The 20,448-nt window shown below is 66.7% G+C and overlaps 2 protein-coding genes across 11 annotated transcripts in view; one reads left to right on the top strand and one right to left on the bottom strand.

The window, feature by feature from the left end:
* Nucleotides 1-14,487, top strand: part of ZNF710 (zinc finger protein 710) — a 57,342-nt gene extending 42,855 nt beyond the window's left edge. For 5 of the 10 annotated variants that reach the window (XM_059714481.1, XM_059714483.1, XM_059714480.1 and 2 more), the window contains 4 exons: nt 8,063-9,544; nt 10,382-10,573; nt 11,039-11,213; nt 12,304-14,487. In XM_059714481.1, coding sequence (XP_059570464.1) covers nt 8,093-9,544; nt 10,382-10,573; nt 11,039-11,213; nt 12,304-12,731 — 2,247 coding nt within the window. In that variant the 5' untranslated portion in view covers nt 8,063-8,092 and the 3' untranslated portion in view covers nt 12,732-14,487. The other 5 variants (XM_059714487.1, XM_059714488.1, XM_059714485.1 and 2 more) reach the window with 5 other exon arrangements.
* A 120-nt stretch (nt 14,488-14,607) lies between these two features.
* Nucleotides 14,608-19,923, bottom strand: IDH2 (isocitrate dehydrogenase (NADP(+)) 2). The gene is made up of 11 exons (XM_059714490.1): nt 19,789-19,923; nt 18,853-18,944; nt 18,174-18,339; nt 17,636-17,796; nt 17,386-17,529; nt 16,841-16,977; nt 16,493-16,644; nt 16,243-16,355; nt 15,924-16,021; nt 15,579-15,671; nt 14,608-14,973 (listed from the first exon to the last, which is right to left on the bottom strand). The coding sequence occupies exons 1-11, from the start codon at nt 19,877-19,879 to the stop codon at nt 14,886-14,888; spliced, it is 1,335 nt and encodes a 444-aa protein (XP_059570473.1). The 5' UTR covers nt 19,880-19,923; the 3' UTR covers nt 14,608-14,885.
* Between the last annotated feature and the right edge of the window lie 525 nt (nt 19,924-20,448).

The following is a 20,448-nucleotide window of genomic DNA, read 5'->3' as shown; positions in this document are numbered from 1 at the left end:
CTGCCTGCTGCGAGCAGCTGCGCGGGGAAGCTAGAGCCACTCCTTGGCTCTCGGTCTCCATGCCACCTCTCCAGGACAGGGGCGTGGTTGGTCGTCTCCCCCGGGAAGCTGCTGCTCATCCCCAGCCCCTGAACTCCCCCTTTCGACTTGCCCTGGCTGCTGCCTCTTCCGTGGCGGATCCAGGCTGGGAGTCCTGCGAGGACTGACCCACCGGACACGGCTGGGAACGGGAACGGAGTCCTAGCACTGGGTCTGTAGGAGCGCTTGCTTTTGCCCCCGGAGGGGCACGTGCTCCCCCAGGCTGCAGCGAAGGGGCTAGGCCTGGAGACGGGATTAGCCGTCCCCTGGGCAGCGGGGCTGGGTGGGGGGAGAGCTGGATGCTGGTGCTGGGGAGCCTTGTCTGGCCCCGTCTTCCCATCGCTGGCCTGGCAAGTGGGGCAGGGCTGCCGCGCAGGCATTTTGCAGCCTCTGATGTGGGTGAGGAGAGAGCTGTGCCAAGGGGGGTCGGGGGCTGCGCCGTGGGACCCCCCGGCTCCCCGAGGAGCATGAACAGCCTCCCGGGCAGAGAAGGCCAGCTCCCAGGTGGAGGGAACGGGAGTGGGTCGGGGCAGGGTCTCTGGTCTCTGCTCCGGTCGGACCGTGCCTGCGGCTGGCAGGGCTGCAGCGTCCTGACCCTCTGGGCTTCGAGCCCAGGAAAAGCCCCGGCGACTGCGGGACGCAGCCCCTTGGACCCAGGAAAATCTGCCCCGACCTGGGGGACGGCTACCCCGAGCAGCCGGCTGGGGTCCGGGTGCTGGGCGCGGTGCGGGCCGGGGGAGCGTGTCATTGCCCCGGGGCTGCCGTGTCGGGAGCCCCGTCGTGCAGCTGGGTGCCGTCAGCAAGGCCGCGGCTATGCTCCCTGCAGCAGCCGGTGACCCGGCGCGGAGCTGGGCCACAGGCGGGGGCTTTGCAAGGGCTGGAGGCTGGGGGCGCGGGCGCTCCAGCGCCTGCCGCTTCGGGGGAGCTGGGCTCTCCAGCCTGGGGGCCACGGCTGGACTCCTCCGGCCTCCGGGCCCTGGTGTCGCACGGGGGCGAGAGCGGCCCCGCACAACAAGTGTGCGCAGGGAGGTGCGGGATTGCTCCTTCTCCCCATCCCCCAGCGCTTTCCGTCCCCATCCCCCTCTCCTCTCCTCTCCTCTCCTCTCCCTCTCCTGCTCCCCTCCCCCTCTCCTCTTTGTTTCTCTGCCTCCACACCGCTCTCCTCCCTCCCCCTCCTTCTCCTTCTCCCTTCTTTCTTTCTTTCTTTCTTTCCCTCTCTCCATTTTTGTACGGCTTTCTCTTCTCGCGCTGCTCCCCCCAGCCCCAGCCCCAGCCCGCTCTACCACGCAGCGCCCCCGCGCACGAGGCAGGGGCGCTCGCACCAAACCCAAGCTGGCATCGCTCGTCCCCGTTCCCCCTGGCAAGGGCAGGAGGCCGGCGGGGCGGGCTCGCCGTGCCCGGCGCTCATAGGCCCCAGCCCTGCACCTCGCGCTTCCCTCTTAGACGTGACAGTAGGTGAGCGGGAGACGGGGCTCCCCAGGGCGAGTTTGCAGCGCCGGGTCGAAGCGCTCGGCGGGCGCGTAGACGCCTCGCTGCCAGGGGGTGCTGGGAGCCTGCTCCTCCAGCCCGGACGCAGGCCAGCAGCCCCGGGCACGGCGCGGTGGGCAGCCAGCCCGTCGCTTCTTTGCAGTTCCCGCAGCTTTCCGGGCGCTGGAGCGGAGCGGCCAGCTCAGCCCTCCCGGGTCCACGGCGCAGCCAGGGGGTGGCTGGCGCTGCGGGCGTGGGACGTGCGTCCCCTCCACGCCGCGCCTGCATCAGTCGGCCCTTCTCTGCCCGGGGGAGGCAGGCTGCCTGGCTGCGCGGAGCGGCGCCGGCCCGAGCGGCTCCCAGGTGCTCTGCAGGAGGACTCGGTGTCTCTGGAGACATCCTCCTCTTGCCCCGGTGAGAGCCCAGAGCCTTCCCTGCCCCCACGTCCCTTTCATCCGGGTCTGACGTGGCTGGCACTGTGACAGTGGGAGGCGGGGGGCAGATGGGCCCTGCTCAGAGCCTCGCCTCGCCTCGCCTCGCCTCGCCACGAGCTTCCTTTGCGAGCGCCCGGTGGATTCGTCTCCCCCTCCTGTGTTTTGCCCAGTGCCTCGTGCTGCAGGCAGACGTGGCGGCGCGCGCCTGGGGCTCTGTGCGGCCGGCACCCCGCCTGTTTGAGGGAGCTGCTGGGTCCGTGCATCTGAGCGGCCGCGGGGCAGCTGCGCTGGACGCCGAGGGGCTTTGGCCAAGCTGCCTGGGACCTCTCCCTGCAGCAGGGTGTTTGCAGTGGGGAGCTGGCAGCTCTGCCTGCTCCTGGCCTCTGCGCCCGGTGCCCGGGCTGCGCTGGCACCCGCAGCCTCCCCTTCCTCGGGAAGGCTGGCCTGAGGAGCGTGAGGAGCGCCGCGCAAAGCAGCTCGGGAAAGGCTCCTCCTGGACCAAAGGAGCTCGTGCCCCCGAGACCGCCCGGACGAAAGCTCTTCCGCCTCTCCCGGGGCACCTGGCTGGACATGCCCACGCTGCACGCTGACCCCTTTGCAGGGTTTTCTTACTGCTGCGTCTGCAGAGAGGATTCAACCCCCAGGGCCGCGGGAGGTCAGAGACCCCTGCGCCATCCCGCCCCTGGAGACCGCTCCTCTCGCACGGTCCCCTCCCTCCCTCCGAGCAAGGGACTCGGACACGGCTCCAAGGGAGAGGCTCCTCCAGGGCTCGTCCCGACCTGCCCCGGCCCAGCCGCGTCGCCTGGATGGGGTCTCTTGCTGCGCTCCTCACCCGCGCCTCGCTGCGGGCAGGAGGGCAGAGATCCCGAGTGGGCCGCGGGAGGCGATGTGAGCGCGGCGCAGGTCCTTTCTGCCGGCAGCGCTCGGTCTGCTCGGTGCGCTCGGGGGTTAACGCTGCCTCGAAGCTGCGAGTGCAGGGCTGGCATGGCTTTCCCAGCCTACCCGAGGTCGGCCTCTCTCGGGTTCACCTGTTTCTCCAGCTGCCGCCTCCTTCCCTCTCGCTCTGCCTCGCGCTCTCCCGCGCCGCCCGCTCCTCCAGCGCTGACGCCGCAGCCCGAGCGCTCCAGGAGCGCTGCAGAGCGCCGAGAGCCGTTCCCGGATCCGAGTGCCACGCACGCCGTGCCCGCAGGTGCGTCTGCTGCCGCCTCTCCCCTCGGCTCCGCCGTCCCAGGCTGCTGCGCTCGGTTTACGGCCAGCCTGAAGTCCCCAGCTAGCTGCTGTCTGTGCTGCGTGCAAGGCTCTGCCCCCGCCTTTGTGGAAGGGGAAAGTAAGCGAGGGCGCTGCTTTCCAGCTGGTGAGCTTCGTGCCCGGCCTACCTGAGCGGGGCAGCCGTGCCCCGTGCTCTGCTCTGCAGGGGCGTGCGTGTCCTGGAGACCACCCGAGTGCTGGCGCACCCGGGACCGGGCTCTGCATCCCGGGTAGGGGCTGCCCCCGGGAGGGTGGGGTCAGGATGTAGCCCGCTCTGGGCACTGGATGTGTGGGTGCAGCCCGTCCTGCGCGAGCCCCTGACCGTGCCCGGGGGGGAGGAGGTTGCACATGGGTTTGGCAGGACCGGGACGGCTGGCGGGGGGCACCGATGCGATGGCTCATCCTCTGCCTGCCTGTCAGCTGTGAGGTGCTTGCAGCAAGCATTGAATCCTTTGCATTGGCCTGAAGGCAGCTCGATTCTGTGTACCAAATCCTCCAGGAGGGGAAGGAGCTGGTGTGGGTGGAGGGAAGTGTGCATGTGCATGTGCGGTGGTGACGGTGTCTGCCCCTGCGCCGGAAGCTCAGGGCACAACCCCCACCTCCCAAGGGCGGCTGACCGGAGTGCTGCCTCCTTTGTTGCTCTGGCACTTGGCGTTACAGGGCCCCAGCTGTGCTGTTCAACCCAAGCTAGGGGGCTCAGGACCCGCTCCGGAGCCCTGCCCGGAGCAGGAAGAGGCCCCAGGCAGCGTTGCTTACTCTTAGTGCAGTGTCTAACAGGCTTGGGACCCCCTGGGAAGGGAGCAGGATGGTCCTTTGCAGCCTTTTAGGGCCAGATGAGAAGGTTATGACTAGCTGCTCCCGTGGCTCTTGCAGCAAGCCCAGGGCTCCTGGCTGGGCTGGAGCAGGTCTCATAGATTCATAGACATTCGGGCTGGAAGGGACCTTGCGAGATCATCGGGTCCAGCCCCCAGCCCCCGGGGCAGGAAGCCAGCGGGCGTCAGATCACCCCAGCGAGAGAGGCATCCAGAGTCGGTGCTTGCACCGCTTCTGCGGGGAGTCTGTTCCAGACTCTGCAGACTCGGATAGCGAAGAAGTTTTTCGCAATGTCCAGTGTAAAACGGTCTTCCAGCAGTTTGGTCTCCTCGAAGGCTGTGACCTCGATGGAGGGAAATCCAGCCCACCCCAGAGAAGCTGCTGCCGCAGTTGGCCCCTTACGTCCCATTTGGGCGAGTCTGCCCCCAGGTCCCAGCCACGGGGCCTTGTTGTGCCTTCTCCGCTCGGCGAGAGCTGTCTGCCGTCGGGGATCTCGTCTTTGTGACCTCGACCGCTTCTCTTGGACAAAGTGAGCGCGAGCCTCTGCGGTCCCTGTTCTCGGCACATCCATTTCTGAGCGCGCCCCATGCTGCTGGCTTCCTCTCCGAGCTGGGGACCTCAGAATGGACGCGGGACGCAGCCGTGCTCCCCGACCCTGCACGCCGAGGCTGTGCCGCCTCCTGCTCGTGCTTGCTGCTCCCCTACGCTCCCTTCCCAGTTGCGGGATGGTGCTGGTGGTTCGGGTTCAGTGGCTCCTGCCGCATCCCAGCCCCTTCTCAGGCCATGCCTTCCAGGGTACGGTCTCATCCATCCTCCGAGTGTGACCGTACGTAGGTGACCTTGCATTTGACTGCGTTAGAGCATGTGCTGTTCAGATGATCCCACCTCAGCACGCGATGTCAGTCCACCTGTATAAGCAGCCTGCCCCCCTCGCCGCTTGCCCATCTGCCAGTTTGTGCACCATCTGCACATTTTTGCAGGCAACAATTTTTGTCTTTTCCTCCAAATTGTAGATTAGGATGTTGAGTAGCAGGGGGCCTAGGACAGAGCCCCGGGGGACTCCTCTAGCAACGCTCCTCGGGGCTGATGATGAGTTTGCATTGGAGAGCCCATAAATCATGGGGTTTTTTCCTCTGTTGAATAAATGCAACATTGATTTGAGAGAGATCTAAGGTTTTAATCAGAATGTCTTCCAGGAGAAATCAAAGTTTATTACGTCAGCCATGTTACCTTTATCAGTCAAACTGGACATCTCATTAAAACACAATTGCAGGTTTGTTTACAAGGCTTCTTTTCCAGAAAGCCGTGTGGATTGGTATCGAGTGTGCTGCCATCATTTTCATTTCCACTGATTGCATCTTGTCATGGCCTGGCCATGGTTTTGCCCAGAATCAGTGTCTGTCTGTGCGTGTCTGGCCTCTGGCTCGTGCCCTTTTAATCCTGGCAGAACATTTGCTGTTCTTTTTCTCCGTCCAGTCTCTGGAGCTTCCTCTACATCCTGGGATCCATTGAAATCCACAGTATTGATTCCCAAGGCTCCTTGGCCAGGTTTTAGGATTGGAAAGCCCTGCAGTGACAACACTAGAGAGAGTCTGGCTCAGCCACAGATAGGCTGCACGCCCTTGAGCACCTTGCTTAGTCCCTCCCTGCACCATTCCCCCTCTGTAAAATGGGCACGGTGTTCCTCCAGCCCACCAAGAGGTGTAGCATGGAAAACATGCGCCGGGACAGCGGTCTGCAGGCTCAGGAGCTGGAGGGAGCAGAGAGCTGGGTGGATGGGGTGCAAGGTGCTGCGGGAATCCTGGTTCTCTAGCCTGCGGTGGAGGTGGTTGCTGCTGGGGGGGGATAAGGGGAAGGGGGAAGGGAGCTTTCACTCCACTATTTTGCTGCCAAAGCCCATGTCCAGAGGGCTGAATTGGGTGGCAAAAAATAGGGATCAGTTCTTCCCCCAGCAGCAGCTGCAAACTCTACCGCCGCTCTGCAGAACTACGATTCCCCAAATGCCTTGCGCTGCTGCGCACTGCCCGTGCAACCTGGGTTATAGAGGCAGGGGCAGGTGAGGCCCTCCCCATCCTTCTGGCACCGCTCCCGGTGAGCAGTGCCCCAGGCACTACCCGCTGCGTCGCCCCGCCCAGGGGAGCTGTGGACTAAACCCTGGAGACACGGGCAGACGCTGCGGGGAAGGGGGCTGTCTGCACAGGAAACTTCTGTGCAGGCCGGGCCGCTGGCTGCCTCCGTGCTCCGGTTCAGCCTGAAGAGGGGCTCGGCTTTCCCCTGCCCGTGGCAGAAGCAGTTTGCGTCGCCTCTCCCACGTCTGGGACGGCTCTGACTCCGCCGTGGCGGCGGCCGGCTCAGGGCTGCCGTGCAGCCAAGGGAAATGGCAGCTGCCCCGGGAGAAGCACTCGGTCCGGGGCCGGCCAGCTCTCGGAGCATGGGGACATGGCATTTTGCAGGCTTTGGGGCTTTGCTAGTTGCCGCTTGGGGCCGAGAGGGCCTTTCCCCTCCTGCTGCTGCATGTTTTTAAGCTTTCCTGAGCAGCGTCAAGTGCTGTCTGCAGCCCAGGCCGGGGGCTGCGACTGGGCTGTGCCAATGCTCCTTCTGGGACTCGACCCCGGACGGCCCTGGCTATGGGGTCGCACCCCTCCACCCGGTCAGGAAGGGATTTTCACCGCTGGTACGGACTGGGGCAGGGTGGAGGGGGGTTGCCTTCCCCTGTGGCAGAGATGTGGCCTCTGCCTGGGATCTCTCCAACATCTCTGAGCCACCTTTGCAGCACTAGGACATTGGCCACCGCGGTCCCTGCTTGCCCTGTGGCAAGGTCCGGGGCGATGCCTGCTGTGGTGTCAGGGCCAGCTAGGTTTGCAAAGTGGTCAGACAGCGGGTTTGTCTGGGCTGGTTTGCGCAGGGCTGATCCTGCCTCAGGCGGGGTTGGACTGGATGTGACCCCCCGAGGTCCCTCCAGCCCCACTTCTCTCTGTTTCTCAGCTTGGGGCTCCTAGGGACACCACACCCAGGCGCTGAGCTGGAGGGCAGGCAGGTCTGGTGCTGTGCAGGGTGCCGTTGCTGGGAGCGTAGCTCTGCTTCCCACGTGCCCCAGGCCACGTGGTCGCTAACAAGGGGCTTTGCTGGGCCAGCGTTTCCTTCCGCGCAGCCCGCGGCAAGGAGCCTGGTGGGCCCTGCATAGCCCCGAGCAGGAGACCTCTCCAGGGCATCTTCCTTGGGCCTTGGTAACCTGGCAGTGTGTTGGGACGCGGGGCCTGCCCGGCCTGGCCACGCTCCAGCGCTTCCCACGCAGCAGGGTTCACGCTCACTCTTGTGTTGCTTCCCCTTGCGCTGCCCAGGGACGAGAGGCACCACAGGCCACCCGCAACACATTGCACCCCGAGTCAGACCTTTCCTTGCACCTGTGACGGGATGAGCCACGGGAGTCCGCTACGGGAGACAGCGGGAGGAGGTTTGGCTACCTCTTGGAGGTGGCTTCCTTGTCCGTTCCTCTCCCGACTCCCCGTCGGCTCTCCCAGGGTGGCACTGGAGCCCCGTTGGGGATGGCAGGGGGTAGGACTGACGATGGTTGTCGAGCCCGCTGCGGCAGGAGCAGAGCGAAGGCAACTCGCTGCAGGCCGTCGCAAAGGACTTGCCACGCTGTCATATGTGACCGCTGGCTCGGTGAGGATTGCTCGCTGGGGCCCAGCTTCAAACCCCTTGGGACTGCTGTCTGAGGCGCTCAGCACCACGGGTCCTGCGGCTCTGGTTTGGCAGTGGTAGGGGGCAGAGGGGCTGGCAGCCCTGGGTGAGTGGGGTGCCCACTAAGTAGGGCCAGGCACCCAGCCCTAGGCACCTGCAGCCAGCCTCCGTCCCTTGGTTGCACTTGCACCGGGGCAAGAGCCTGGGACGGGGGCCGGGACCCAGCTCGCACAGAGCTGTGCTGGTGTCCAGACCAACCCCTGACCGTCTGGGCCCTGGGAGGACGCGGGGCTCGCTCTCGGGGAAGACTAACGGGCCCTTCTCTCTTGTTCCTGCAGCAATGACAGCGTAGCCCCGTGGCACGAGAGATGGCCCACGTCACCGACTGCGGCACTCAGACAGACGCCGTGGTGGTGCTGTCCCTGGCGCAGGCGGCGGTCTTGGGCCTGGTGTCAGAGAATGAGCTCTTCGGCGCGACCGTCAGCCCCAGCGGCTTCTTCCCAGGGCTTGGAAACGAGCTGGCGGACACGGCCACCGTGGAGCCGGAGGAGCCGGAGAGCGATGGGCCCGCCCGCGCGGAGCTGCAGGATGAGGAAGCGCTGGAGGCCGACGCCTCGTTCGAAAAGCACACCCGGAGGAGGAAGCGGCCGCCCGTGAGGCTGGTGCCCAAGGTCAAGAGCGAGAAGGCCGAGGGCCACGAGCAGGAGGTGGTGTACGAGGTGCCCACCCTGGGGGAGGACAAGAGCGAGGTGCCCGGCAGCCACCCCCCCAGCCTGGAGGGCGCCGCCAGCGACAAGACGGTGCAGAGCAGCACCATGAAGATGATCGACCTCAGCGCCTTCAGCAGGAAGCCCCGGCGCCTCCGGCACCTGCGCAGGCACGTGCGGCAGGATGCGGCCCTGGGGGGCTACGAGCACAGGCTCCGGGAGCCCGTCCAGGCGGGGTACGCGGAGGCCGGCCTGAGCGGGGCCGCGGAGAGCGCCGAGCCTGAGGCCCTTCCCACCGAGTGCGGCTTTGAGGCGAGCGCCCCGTCCCTGAGCGACGCGGAGGCACCGGTGCCCGAGTCGCCGGAGGAGCAGGTGAAGAGCGAGCAGGGCTTCGCGTGGCAGGACCCGGCGGACTTCGAGGCGGACGGGGGCGGTGGCAACAGCGAGCGCCACAAGAAGGCGCAGCTGGACCGGCTGGACATCAACGTGCAGATCGACGACTCGTACCTGGTGGAGGCGGGCGACCGCCAGAAGCGCTGGCAGTGCCGCATGTGCGAGAAGTCCTACACGTCCAAGTACAACCTGGTGACGCACATCCTGGGCCACAACGGCATCAAGCCCCACTCCTGCCCGCACTGCAGCAAGCTCTTCAAGCAGCCCAGCCACCTGCAGACCCACCTGCTGACGCACCAGGGCACGCGGCCGCACAAGTGCGACGTGTGCCACAAGGCCTTCACCCAGACCAGCCACCTGAAGCGGCACATGCTGCTGCACACGGACATCAAGCCCTACAGCTGCCGGTTCTGCGGTCGGGGCTTCGCCTACCCCAGCGAGCTGAAGGCCCACGAGGGCAAGCACGAGAGCGGGCGGTGCCACGTGTGCGTGGAGTGCGGCCTGGACTTCTCCACGCTGACGCAGCTCAAGCGGCACCTGGCCACGCACCAGGGGCCCACGCTCTACCAGTGCCTGGAGTGCAGCCGGTCCTTCGCCTACCGCAGCCAGCTGCAGAACCACATGCTGAAGCACCAGAACGTGCGCCCCTTCGTCTGCACCGAGTGCGGCATGGAGTTCAGCCAGATCCACCACCTCAAGCAGCACTCGCTCACCCACAAGGTTCGGCCCGGCCGGCGCGGGAGGGGGTCGGGGAGGGTGCGCTGTGGGGCGCGCGCGGGTTGGAGCTGCCTACCAAATATCGGGGGCTGTTTGGCATTCGGTGGGACAAAGGGGCTGTGGGCTCGGGCACGTGACATCCCCTGGCGTAGGGGGGTGTCTCCCAGCCCACTGCACGCCCCTTCCCCGCCCCGGCTTGTCAGGACATCCTAGGACTGCAGTGACTCTTCTCCCCAAAGCAGGGACCTAACACGGGGCTTGGAAATGCTGCAGGACACGTCTTGCTTGATCTAAGAGGGAGGCCCCGAAGCTGGGAGGAAAGCGGGGCACGGGTAGCAAGCTGTCACTGTGGAGAGTCACCGTGGGTCCGTGCCAGGGCAGAAGGGAGAGCCTGGATCTCCTGGGCAGAAGGACGAGGGAGCAGGAATGGGCTACGGGAGCAGGAGTGGGCACGGTGACTGTCCTGGCTATCCCTACCCCTGGCCTTGCACCCAGGTTACTGCGTCACAGCTTATCTCAAGGAGGAAGTCCCAGATGCCTTTGCTCTTTGCTGTAACCAAGGCACAATGCATGTGTGTGTGCACGAACATGCACAGCCATGCACACGCACCCGTACACAGGCTCATGTACACACTCACTCCAGCTGAACTGGAGAGAAGGGCTCCTGGGGCACTGGCAGAAAGCCCCAAGCAGAGGGGGGCACAGGGATCAGTGCAGACCTCCGTGCTGGCCCGTGCTCCTGCATCCTGTGGCCCCTGCAGCTCCGGCAGGCCCGGGGCACATCCCCGTGTGGGGAGGGAGATGCTTCCCTCAGGCTGACGCTGTCCGTGCCCCCGGCAGGGCGTGAAGGAGTTCAAGTGTGAGGTGTGCGGGCGGGAGTTCACACTGCAGGCCAACATGAAGCGGCACATGCTCATCCACACCAGTGTCCGGCCCTACCAGTGCCACATCTGCTTCAAGACCTTCGTGCAGAAGCAGACGCTCAAGACGCACATGATTGTGCACTCGCCTGTCAAGCCCTTCAAGTGCAAGGTATGGGGCTAGCAGGTGGAGGCCCCACCGGGCACTCATGGGACCGAGCCTGACTTCCTGGGCCAGGTCACAGGCTGATTCAAGGAGCACAGGGTGGGGGTGTCTCCTCCAGCCCTTCACCCAGTGCTCAAGCCTGCTGGCTGCCTCAGCCCCGGGGACCCAGAGCAGGACCCCGCAAGCTGCCAGGAAGCAGGGGTTGCTGCCTCCTATCCTAAGCCAGGGCTGCTCGCCCCTCTGCTCCCCGAGCCCTGAAAGCTGACGCAGGGCAGGGCAGGGAGACCGCTGGAGAGCTGGCTGAAGTCTTGGTTGCTTGGAGGCGAGGGGATCATCGGGGAGTCCCGGGGCCTGTTTGGGCTGCTTCGGAAAGCCCAGCGCCAAGGCAGCTGCTGGCGGGCTGAGCCCCTGCGGAGGATGGGGCAGGGCGGCGGGGAAGGGGTTTTGCTGATGGCCAGAGTCTCATTCCAGGTCTGCGGGAAATCCTTCAACCGCATGTACAACCTGCTGGGCCACATGCACCTGCACGCCGGCAGCAAACCCTTCAAGTGTCCCTACTGCTCCAGCAAGTTCAACCTGAAGGGCAACCTGAGCCGGCACATGAAGGTCAAGCATGGGGTCATGGACATCAGCCTGGACAGTCAAGGTAGGAACAGGCTTGGATCGGGCCCGTGGCCAGGAGCCCCAGCTGGGTCCAGAGCCAGCGTTGGCATGACCCCCAGCTATGCAAGGGTGCCCGGCAGCGTGTTGCTGGCTGGGCCCGAGGCTGCCCCAGCTGAGCTGTGCAGGGGGCTGCACGCGAGTGGGCCCTGGGGCCTGTGCTGTGACCCTGTGCATCCAGGCCTCTGCTCCCGTGCCACGTGTTTGTGCCAACATGCCAAGGGCTTGTGCATGATCCTCCCGCACCTGGGGCCAGCCCCTTCCCACATCATGCCTGGCAGCTGGCAATTGCTATCCCTTCACCCGCTGCTCCAGGGCACCCTGCCCTGCCGAGCCGTAGCTTGGCTGGACCGCTCTGCAGAAGAAACCAGCAGGGAAAGTTAATGCTGCCCTGGGGCTGTGGTCACTGGCTGTTGGCCTGCACAGCCCAGCAGGATGGGGAGTTCACTCCACTGAGCTGCTGGTACGGTATGCCCCTGGTCCAGCACGCCTCCCTTCCCTTGGGGTGGCTGGGAGAGCTGGGACAGGCTGGTCCCCACCCTGGGAGTGAAGCAGGCACAGGTCTCTGGGAGCAGAGATCCTGGAGGAACGACGCACTGAAAAAGGCGCATAGTTGCACCGCCGTCCTCGTGGCTGCATCGCTGCGGTTCCCATGCACTGCATTGCTCTACCCCTGCCAGGGCAGCACAGCCAGGCTGGACCCAGCTGGACAGAGGCCTGGGCTGCCCTGCCGCAGGGACCAGCCAGCTTGCACACAGCACCCCTCACTGCACGGAGTCTGGCAAGCATGGGTAACCCAGGTGGATGCACCTGCTCCCAGGAAGGCAGGGGGTAGCCATAGCCTAGCCTGAAATCGCATGTCTGCTCGCTCAACAAGCTGCTGCGCTTGCTGCCCCGGAGCCCGTGGGCCCCTCTCCATGCACGGGCAGGTGCATCCCGGTCCTACCCCAGCTGGGCCCCGGTTCCCACGTGGCAGGGGCCTGCCTAAGCTAAGGGACTCGGATGCCCCTTCTGTAGCAGGGAGGGACGGAGGTGGGGGTCAGTTCCACCTGTCAGCCTGGCCCTTGTCCCTGCAGCTGGACTGGCTTGTCGCGTCCTGTCTTCCAGACCCCATGATGGAGCTGACGGGCGCCGACACCGCCGAGCTGGACGGGCAGCAGGAGATGGAGGACTACGAGGAGGAGAGCGCCTACGACTATGGGGGGGTGGGGCGCGCCCCGGACGAGAGCAGCCTGACCGAGCAGACCATGAAGGAAATGGCCTATTACAACATGCTGTAGCTGAGACGGGCAGGGCCGAGGCCGCGGTGCAGAGAACTGGGAGCCAGCAGGGGAAGGAGCTCCTGGCACGCGGCGCCAGCCCGGAGTCCCGGCAGTGCCCGCTCCAGCCAAGCCTGGTGCACCGATGCTACCCGTGTGAAGGAGGAAACGGGGATGGCTCCGAGCCCCGCAGCGCCGGAGGAAGGAGGAGCAGCCGGAGGCAGCGCAGCTGCCCACAGAACTGATGCAGCGGGCCAACGGGTCTTGGCTGCTGCCCGGCTGGTGCAGCAGGGAGCCGGTTGGGCCAAGGCTCTGTGCCGTTGCCGGGCCATCCCCTCTCAGGGCCCTCCTTCACCGAGGGCAGCCACCGCTGGCCTGGGCAGCCATGCCACCTGCCCTCCCTGGAGCCCACATGGCCAAGCCCGGGGCACACTACTCCTGGGCATCGGCAGCAAAGGTGCCTGTGGCCGGAGAAGGTGCATCCGAGCAGCGTTAATCCTGTTCTACCTCCCGGCTCCCCTCGGGCGGAGGCTGCGGATGGCTCCGGAGGAGACGGGGGTCCAGCCTGCCACCCGTCAGCCCAGCCCCGCCTCACCAAGGCCCAGCTCTTGCTGCGGGCAGATGGAGAGGCACAAATGTGATGCTCTCTAAGGAAGGACAGCATGGCACATGCAAGGTCAAGTGAGCTACTTGCCCGGGAGCAGCCCTGGCCTGACCCCGCTCGTGGCTGGATTGTGAAGGTAATTTATTCCCCCCGCCACGAGCTCCGCCACGGGTGCTCCCCTCAGCCAAGGCTGCTCCCACCACCACTGTCCCTTGCAAGCCTGTGGAAGCCATGCGTGAGTGGAGCAGGCGGCTTGGGTACTCAGGGCTTCCTGCCCTGGCACAGGGCGACCAAAGAGAAGCGCTGCTGCTGCTCCCAAGTGAAGCCCTGGCCTGGCCCGTGTGCCACGGGCAGGCTGGGGTGGGTGAACCAAAGCTGCTGTAGCGCCACGGGCACTGCTACTTAGTGCCTGTGAAGGGGGACAGGGCACCGTGCATCAAGAGCGGGGCCCAGAGCTATGCCCTCCCCCCCCAAGCTGCTGCCTCATGGGGATGACAGCCACACACCCAGGGAAGCGCGGGGGTGAGTCCCAGCAGGACCCTCGGGCAGGGAGAGACTGGGACAGCCACAGGCTGCGAAGCTCTGGGCGCCCCTAGCTCCGAGGGCAGCAGCAGGGCCCAGTCCTGCCCTCCACCACCGCCCTTGCAAATCTCCCCTCCTGGGTGCAACCCAGGGCAGCCTCCATGCAGCCCTGCCCCTGGGCCCGAGCCAAGGAAGCCGTGTTTGCAGAGGCTCCCCGGAGGCAGCAGGAGTGGAGACAAGCAGCTCTGACAGGGAGGAGCGAAACCGTGCCCGGGGCTAGGGGCTGCCCCACAACAGCCCGCACTGCTGAGTGTCGTGGGGGCTGCCTTTCAAGCCCAGGGGCAGCTCAGTACAGGCTTCCCTGCAGGTCCGGGCACCTGCCAGCAGCTCTCCCTCCCCCTTCCCTGGAGCCTACAGCACCTTCAGGGCTTTTGGGCCCATGCTGGACAGAGGGGAGCCCTTACGGCTCCTGCACAGGTCATGGCCGGGAGCTGCAGCCAGGGTCCCCTTGCCTGGCGCTGCGGGGGAGGCCAGGCTGCCTGGGAAAGCAGCACAGCCCGGGTAGGGCCCAGCGGCACTGCCCTCCTCTCTGCCCAGAGTGCACCGGCCCTTCTTCCCCTACAAACTACCTCTGTCCCCGTTACCAAAAAGCAGCCGCTCTCGCCTGGCCCCCCGCCGGCCTCCTCACTCCTGCAGAGCAGGCAGTGCCTGCACCCACGGAGCCCCCGGCCGCACCGCTGCCCGGGCAGAGGAGAGCAGCGCTGGCGGGTGCGGCGCAGTGCGGTCATCCCCCCCCCCCGTGCAAAGCCCTACTGTGTGTGACTCCCTGTTTGAAGAGTTGTTAGCAATAATTCTAAATAAAGGAATATTCTTTAGCCCGGCGCCCGCACCAGTGCTGAGCCACAGGGCACGGCCCACGGCCCAGCCCCGGGAGCCGCCACGAGGGGGCGGCAGTGCCACTGCACAGCACGGTTAACCCCGTTTGCTGCAGCCAGTGGGGGGTGTGAAGAGGTTTAATGGCTATGTTGGGCACCAAGAGGTCAGGGGTTACATAAATTAGGGCCCATGGGATGGGCAGGCTGCTCCCTCCTGCCTCCCATGTGCCAGTTAGGGACCGTTTAAAAACATGCCGTAAGAAAACCAGTTACAAAAGTTGCCCCACCAGCCCCCATGCGCTGAGCGGCAGCCACTGCGGTGCTGTTCAGGTCGAGGTGCACTGCTGGGGCTGGGCCACCGCACGCCCCCTACCCCTAGAAAGGAGCCCCCACCCCGTCTACTGCTTGCCCAGGGCTTTGTCCAGGTTGTTCTTGATGGCGTCCAGGAAGTCGCCGGTGTTCACATAGTGCTCGTTCAGCTTCACACTGCAAGGCAGAGGTGGAGGGTCAGGGCTGGGCGCGGGCACATGCTGCTCTGGGCCCAGCTGGCAGCCACACGGCCCCCCTTCTCGAGCCAGAGGCTGCCTGCAGCAGGGCAGCTCTCGGGGCTCCCTGGGGAGGGGCTTGGCAAGCCCAGGAGAAGGTGGCCAAGCCCAGCTCCATGCGCTGTCCTGGCCAGCAGCCAGAGCAGCAGCATCACTGGAGCTAAGGGCACCGCCCTAGACAAACCGCCCTTCAACCCCTCACTGACACATCAGGCAGCTGAGGGCGGGGGGCCAACAGTGCGGCCTTGGCAGGCAATGGCTCCTCTTGCACCCAGGCTAGCCAGGAAAGCCCACTCGCTCCAGGACAAGGGGCTCACCCAGCGTGGGGGGATGAAGGGACTGGGCATAGTGTCAGCACCCTTCCACCCCCAGCTGGCTCCGAGAGCATGTGCACAATGCAGCCTGCCCACCCTAAAGGCAGCGTCACCTACTCCCAGGAGATGCCCCTCCGTACCGGGAGCAGGAGGCAGCAGCGGGGGAAGACTCAGCTCTGCAGGGAGCCAGGACTGGAGCATGCAAGGCCCAGCCCACCCTGCCCATACTCACTTGCTGAGGCCATGGATGCAGCCCGCGAGGTCCTTGGTCATTGCCCCGCTCTCCACAGTCTCGACACAGACTTTCTCCAGCGTCTGGGCAAACCTGGGGGTGCAGCAGGGTCAGGCCCCGGTCCCTGGCTGGCCAGGCCCAGCTTCTCCCACCCTTGTGCTGGCTGGTGCAAGCAGGAGCCCAGCCCTAGCCCTACCCCCATCAGATCATCCTGCTCTGGCCTCCCAATGCCCACACACGTCAGCTCCCAAGCCAAGCAGCCACGTGCCTTCACGCCAAGGGAGGGCAAAAGGGCAACGCGGGGCAAGCAGCCCAGCTTCTGGGCCAGCCGGTGGCTCTGCTTACTTGATCAGGTCCGGGTTGCTATCCAGCTTGCCTCTGTGCTCCAGGGCCCGTGTCCAGGCAAAGATGCTGGCAATGGGGTTGGTGCTGGTGGGTCGTCCCTGCAAACAGAGCTACATGGTGCCACCAGCAACGGAAAACCCTCGGACCAGCCCCAGGTCCCACCATGGGGCATCACCAACCACTCCCTTCCCCACCTGCTGCAGCAGCTCTGGGCGAGGAGGCGCCCGTCTGCTTAGCACAGGGGCAAAACAAACAGCCCTTTCCTCCCTCCAGGCCATAGCCAGCACTGGAGCAGCAGGCGAGGGGGGCAGCGACTCACTTTCTGGTGCTCCCGGTAGTGGCGGGTGACGGTGCCATGTGCTGCCTCAGCCTCAACGGTCTTGCCGTCCGGGCAGACGAGGACCGAGGTCATCAGCCCCAGGGAGCCGAACCCTAGAGCAGGGAGCAGGCTGTGGTCAAGGCACGGGGGACTTGCTCATAAGTGGGGTGCCTTGACCCTGAGTGGGGTGCATACCCTGAGCTTCCCCCCTCAATTGACACCGCGGCAGTGCTGCCCCCTCCCCCAGCACCTTGCGCTAGGATGTCCGATTGCACGTCCCCATCGTAGTTCTTGCAAGCCCAGACGAAGCCGCCCACAGACTTCAGCACCTGGGCCACCATGTCGTCAATGAGCCGGTGCTCGTACCAGATCTTCAGCTTGTCGAAGTCTGTCTTATAGTGCCTGGGGGCAAGGGCAGGGGTCACCCAGGGGCAGGGGGCAAGGGCAGAACCACCCTCCTTCCGGACAGGGGCTGGGAGACTGGCCACCCACACTTCGTGGCACTGATCTTGTCCTGCCAGGCAGGCCATGCCTGGTCTCGACCCCCTGCGAGGCAGGCTGCCCACAGGTGCCCCCCAGTACCGCACCATGCTCATACTTCTCAAAGATCTCCTGGAAGATGTCCTTGAAGCGCCCGTCATAGGCCTTGAGGATGGTGTTCTTGGTGCTCATGTAGAGCGGCCACTTCTTGTTGATGGCGTACTGGAAGCAGCTGTGCGCGAAGCCGGAGATGGACTGCAGGGGACAGGCGGACGGACACAGGCTCAGTCAGGCCCCACACCCCTCCGCACACAGGCGCCAGCAGCTGGAGGAAGGTGCTCTGCCCGGCTGCAGGCTGGGGAGCCGGGTCTTGAAGGGCAGCTGCATTGGCCCATCCCCAGGGCCAAGGCTGGGGGAAGGGTGTAGGCTCCCCATCACTGGCCTGAGCCAGGAGCAAGTAGCTTTACTAACTCTGCGCCTCACCCACAAGCCTGAGTCCAGCCAGGACAGTAGGGCCAGCCCGCCATCGCAACCCCCAGGCCAGCGCCTACGGGGCTCCTGGGGAGAAAGCCCCCAGCCACCCAGCACCGGGAGCTCCCCTGGCAGGCCCTGACCAGCCCTTCTCTGGCCCTCTGTGCCTGGCTCCCACGCGGCGGCCCTCACCTCGTCCGTGTTGTACATGCCCATGCCCACGCCGCCTCCAGGGAAGTTGTACACCTCCCACTCCTTCACACCACTGCCATCCTTCGGGGTGAACACCATCTTGAACGTCCCGGACTTGTCCACCACAAAGTCCGTGGCCTTGTACTGCAAAGCAGAGTCCCAGCCGTCACCCTGGCTGCACCCCTCTGTGCCCATGGCTCCCCCACAAGGATGGATGCCCCTGCCCAGGCTGCGTGTCCCGTGGGCACACCTGGTCACCGTGGGCGTGCCTGCCGATGGTGATGGGCTTGCTCCAGCCCGGGACCAGGCGGGGAATGTTGTTGCAGATGATGGGCTCCCGGAAGACAGTGCCGCCCAGGATGTTTCGGATCGTGCCGTTCGGGCTCTTCCACATCTTCTTCAGCTTGAACTCTGGGGAGTGGGAGTGCAGGTGGGTGAGATGCTCTGTGCCCCCCACCCACGAGGGCAGGGCACCCACCGGCCCCCTGCCAGCCCCCGCCCAGACCTAAGCACAGCACTGCAGTCTGCTCTGACCAGGGGGGCTGAGCCCAGACCCCGACCCCTTCCCGTCCCCACAGGTAAGTGCAGGGGTTCACCCCTGCCACGCACTGGGACTGTGCAGCCCAGGGCAGCGTCCACCTGGTGCTCGTGGCACTGAGGTTAGATCCCAAGTCACCGCCTCCCCCAAGGTGTGAATGAAGCGCCCTGCCCCGCGGGGGCAGAGGCCAGGGACGGGGGGAGGTCCCCTAGCCATGCCACTCTGTCCCCAAGCGCCCAGCCCTCCACACCTTCCACTCTGGCCTCATCAGGCGTGATGGTGGCACACTTCACGGCCACGTTGTACTTCTGTGTGGCCAAGGCCGAATCGATGGTGACCTGGTCATTCGTCTGGTCCCGGTTTGGCAACCCCAGGTCAAAGTACTTCAGCTGCACGTCCACGTTGGGCAGGATCAGCTAGCAGGCACCGAAGGGAGAGAGCTCAGAGTGGGGCAGGGACCCCCACGTGTCGTCCCCCCATGCCAGGGCTCCCCTTCTCCCTGCATCCAAGGGCAGGGCTGGAGCCACGGCCCAGCTGAGAAGCGGTGCCGGCACCACCCCACGCTGCAGCTCCCCCGCCAGGCGGTTTCGCTTTCGGGCTCGGCTCCCTGCCTCAGCAGGAAGCAGCAGGCCCGGGCAGGACGTTTCAATCAGACACCTGCTTCCTGGATGGAGCCCGCTCGTGCATCCCTGGCCCCAGCTGCTCTGAGGCCCCGACCCCACAGCACCCAGACACAGATCGGGGCGGGGGATCCGCTCGAAACACCCAGAGGCCCAGGCTGTGCAATGCCCCAGCCAGCCACCTGCCCTGGGGCGGGGTGGCAGCAGCAGGCCAGGCGTGGGCTGCTTCCCCGGCCTGCCTGCATCCCCAGGGGCCGTGGAGCCCCCCAAGACCCAGCCCGCGCGGCTCCCCCCACGCCCAGGCAGTACCTTCTCCTTGATGAAGGCCCAGATGATCCGTGTCATCTCGTCGCCGTCCATCTCCACCACCGGGTTGGCGACCTTAATCCGCTTGTTGGCATCTGGGGAGAAGCCCCCGGCTGTCAGAGCTGCTGCGGGGGGTAACAGCCCACCTGCCCCCGGGCCCCAGCCTCGCGGCAGCGCCGAGCAGGAGTGGCAGGGGAGGCCGGCAGGCAGGCCTGTCCCCAGCACCGGGTTTATCCAAACAATTCCCCTCCTGATTCAGCTCGGCTGGCCCGTGGCCAGGGCTCCTGGGCTGGAGAGCATGTGGCAGAGGGCCAGGTCCGCAGGGAGCTGCGTCCTGCGGGGTACGAGCCCCTAGGACAAGGGCCCTGGAGCCCGTCCACCCCGGCGCGGAGTGGGTGCCGAGAGCCCACCGGGCAGAGGGGTTGCTGACCCCTGCCGCCCCACTGCCCTCCCGGGGGCAGATTCACGGGAGAGAGGGGCCCAAACCGTGCGCGCTCAGCCCGGGGGCCTGCGCACGGACCCGGGGGGAAGGACCTCTCGCTGCCGCGGCCCCGCCAGCCCCAGCGCGCGGCTCCCGGCGCTGAGGCCAAGCCCCGCGGGCCGCCCGGGCGGAGGAGCCAGGCGGCGCAGGGACAAGGACACGGCGGCCGGACCAAGGGGACACGGACACGTGTCGCCAGCGGCCGGGGCACTGCCCCGCGCCCCGCACCGCCCGCCGTCCTTGGACGCCCTTCCCGGCGCCGGGCCACGAGCAGCCCCGCGGAGGGCAACAGCTGCGCCGCCCGCCCGCCGGCCGCCCTCGGCCCCGGGGCCGGGCCCCGCTCCCCGGCCTGCCCGCCCCGGCTCTGCAGCGCGGCGGGGACGGAGCCAGGCGGCAGCTGCCGCTGCCCTTCACCGCCCGGCCCCGGCCCCGGCCCCGGCCCCGGCCGCTGCACTCACAGTGTCTCCGCGGGGCTGTGGCTGTGGCTGTGGCGGGGCCGGGCGCGAGGCGGAGGCAGAGCGCGGGCGCGGCGCGCAGGTAACGGGCCATCGCGGGCGGGCGGAGTGGGCGCGGGGCGCGGGGCGCGGGCAGCGGGCGCGGAGCCGGGCCGGGCCGGGCCGGGGACACGTGAGCGCCGGGAGCCGCATTGGGCAGCAACGCCCGGGCCCTCCCCGGGGCGGAGCCGGCGCCGCCTGCCCCGCCCCGCCCCGCCCGGCCCGGCCCGGCCCGGGGTGCAGGCGGGCGGCACGCGGCTCGAGCCCGGACCGCGGACCCCGCGCGAGCTCCGTCTGCGCGTGGCCGGGCGCGCTGCAAGCCCTCCGTGCCGAGCGCGGCGCTGGGGGAGCCGGGCGCGCCCAGCAGCCGCCGCCGCCGCCGCCTCGCCGTCCCAAGGCCGCGGCGCCGGCAGGCAGGTTCCCGGCGGGGCGAAGGGCAGCCGGGTTCCGCCGCTCCGGCTACCGCTTTGGCCGCGGCCTCGCAGCCGGGCGGCGACGGGCACGAGGGCAGCTCCGGCCTTGCCTGCGCCTGGCAGCCACGCGGGGACAGCCGTGCTGCGGCGACCCGTGCCGAGCCGCTCCACACAGCCGCACGCGTGGGCAGAGCCGGCCCCGAGCTGGCGG

This window comes from Alligator mississippiensis, chromosome 11, assembly GCF_030867095.1.
Source record: "Alligator mississippiensis isolate rAllMis1 chromosome 11, rAllMis1, whole genome shotgun sequence".
NCBI classification, from domain to species: Eukaryota; Metazoa; Chordata; order Crocodylia; family Alligatoridae; genus Alligator; species Alligator mississippiensis.
Note: the sequence above shows the minus strand (reverse complement) of the source record. Positions and strands in the feature narration are given on the sequence as shown.

What these genes read in the sequence shown, in the direction of transcription:
- IDH2 (XM_059714490.1), bottom strand. Translation starts at nt 19,879, where the DNA reads ATGGCCCGTTACCTGCGCGCCGCGCCCGCGCTCTGCCTCCGCCTCGCG. An exon ending in GGGCCTTCATCAAGGAGAAG is followed by an intron (nt 18,340 to 18,852) that starts GTACTGCCTGGG and finishes GGTGCCTGCTAG; the next exon opens with CTGATCCTGCCCAACGTGGA. An exon ending in GCATGTACAACACGGACGAG is followed by an intron (nt 16,978 to 17,385) that starts GTGAGGGCCGCC and finishes TGTCCCCTGCAG; the next exon opens with TCCATCTCCGGCTTCGCGCA.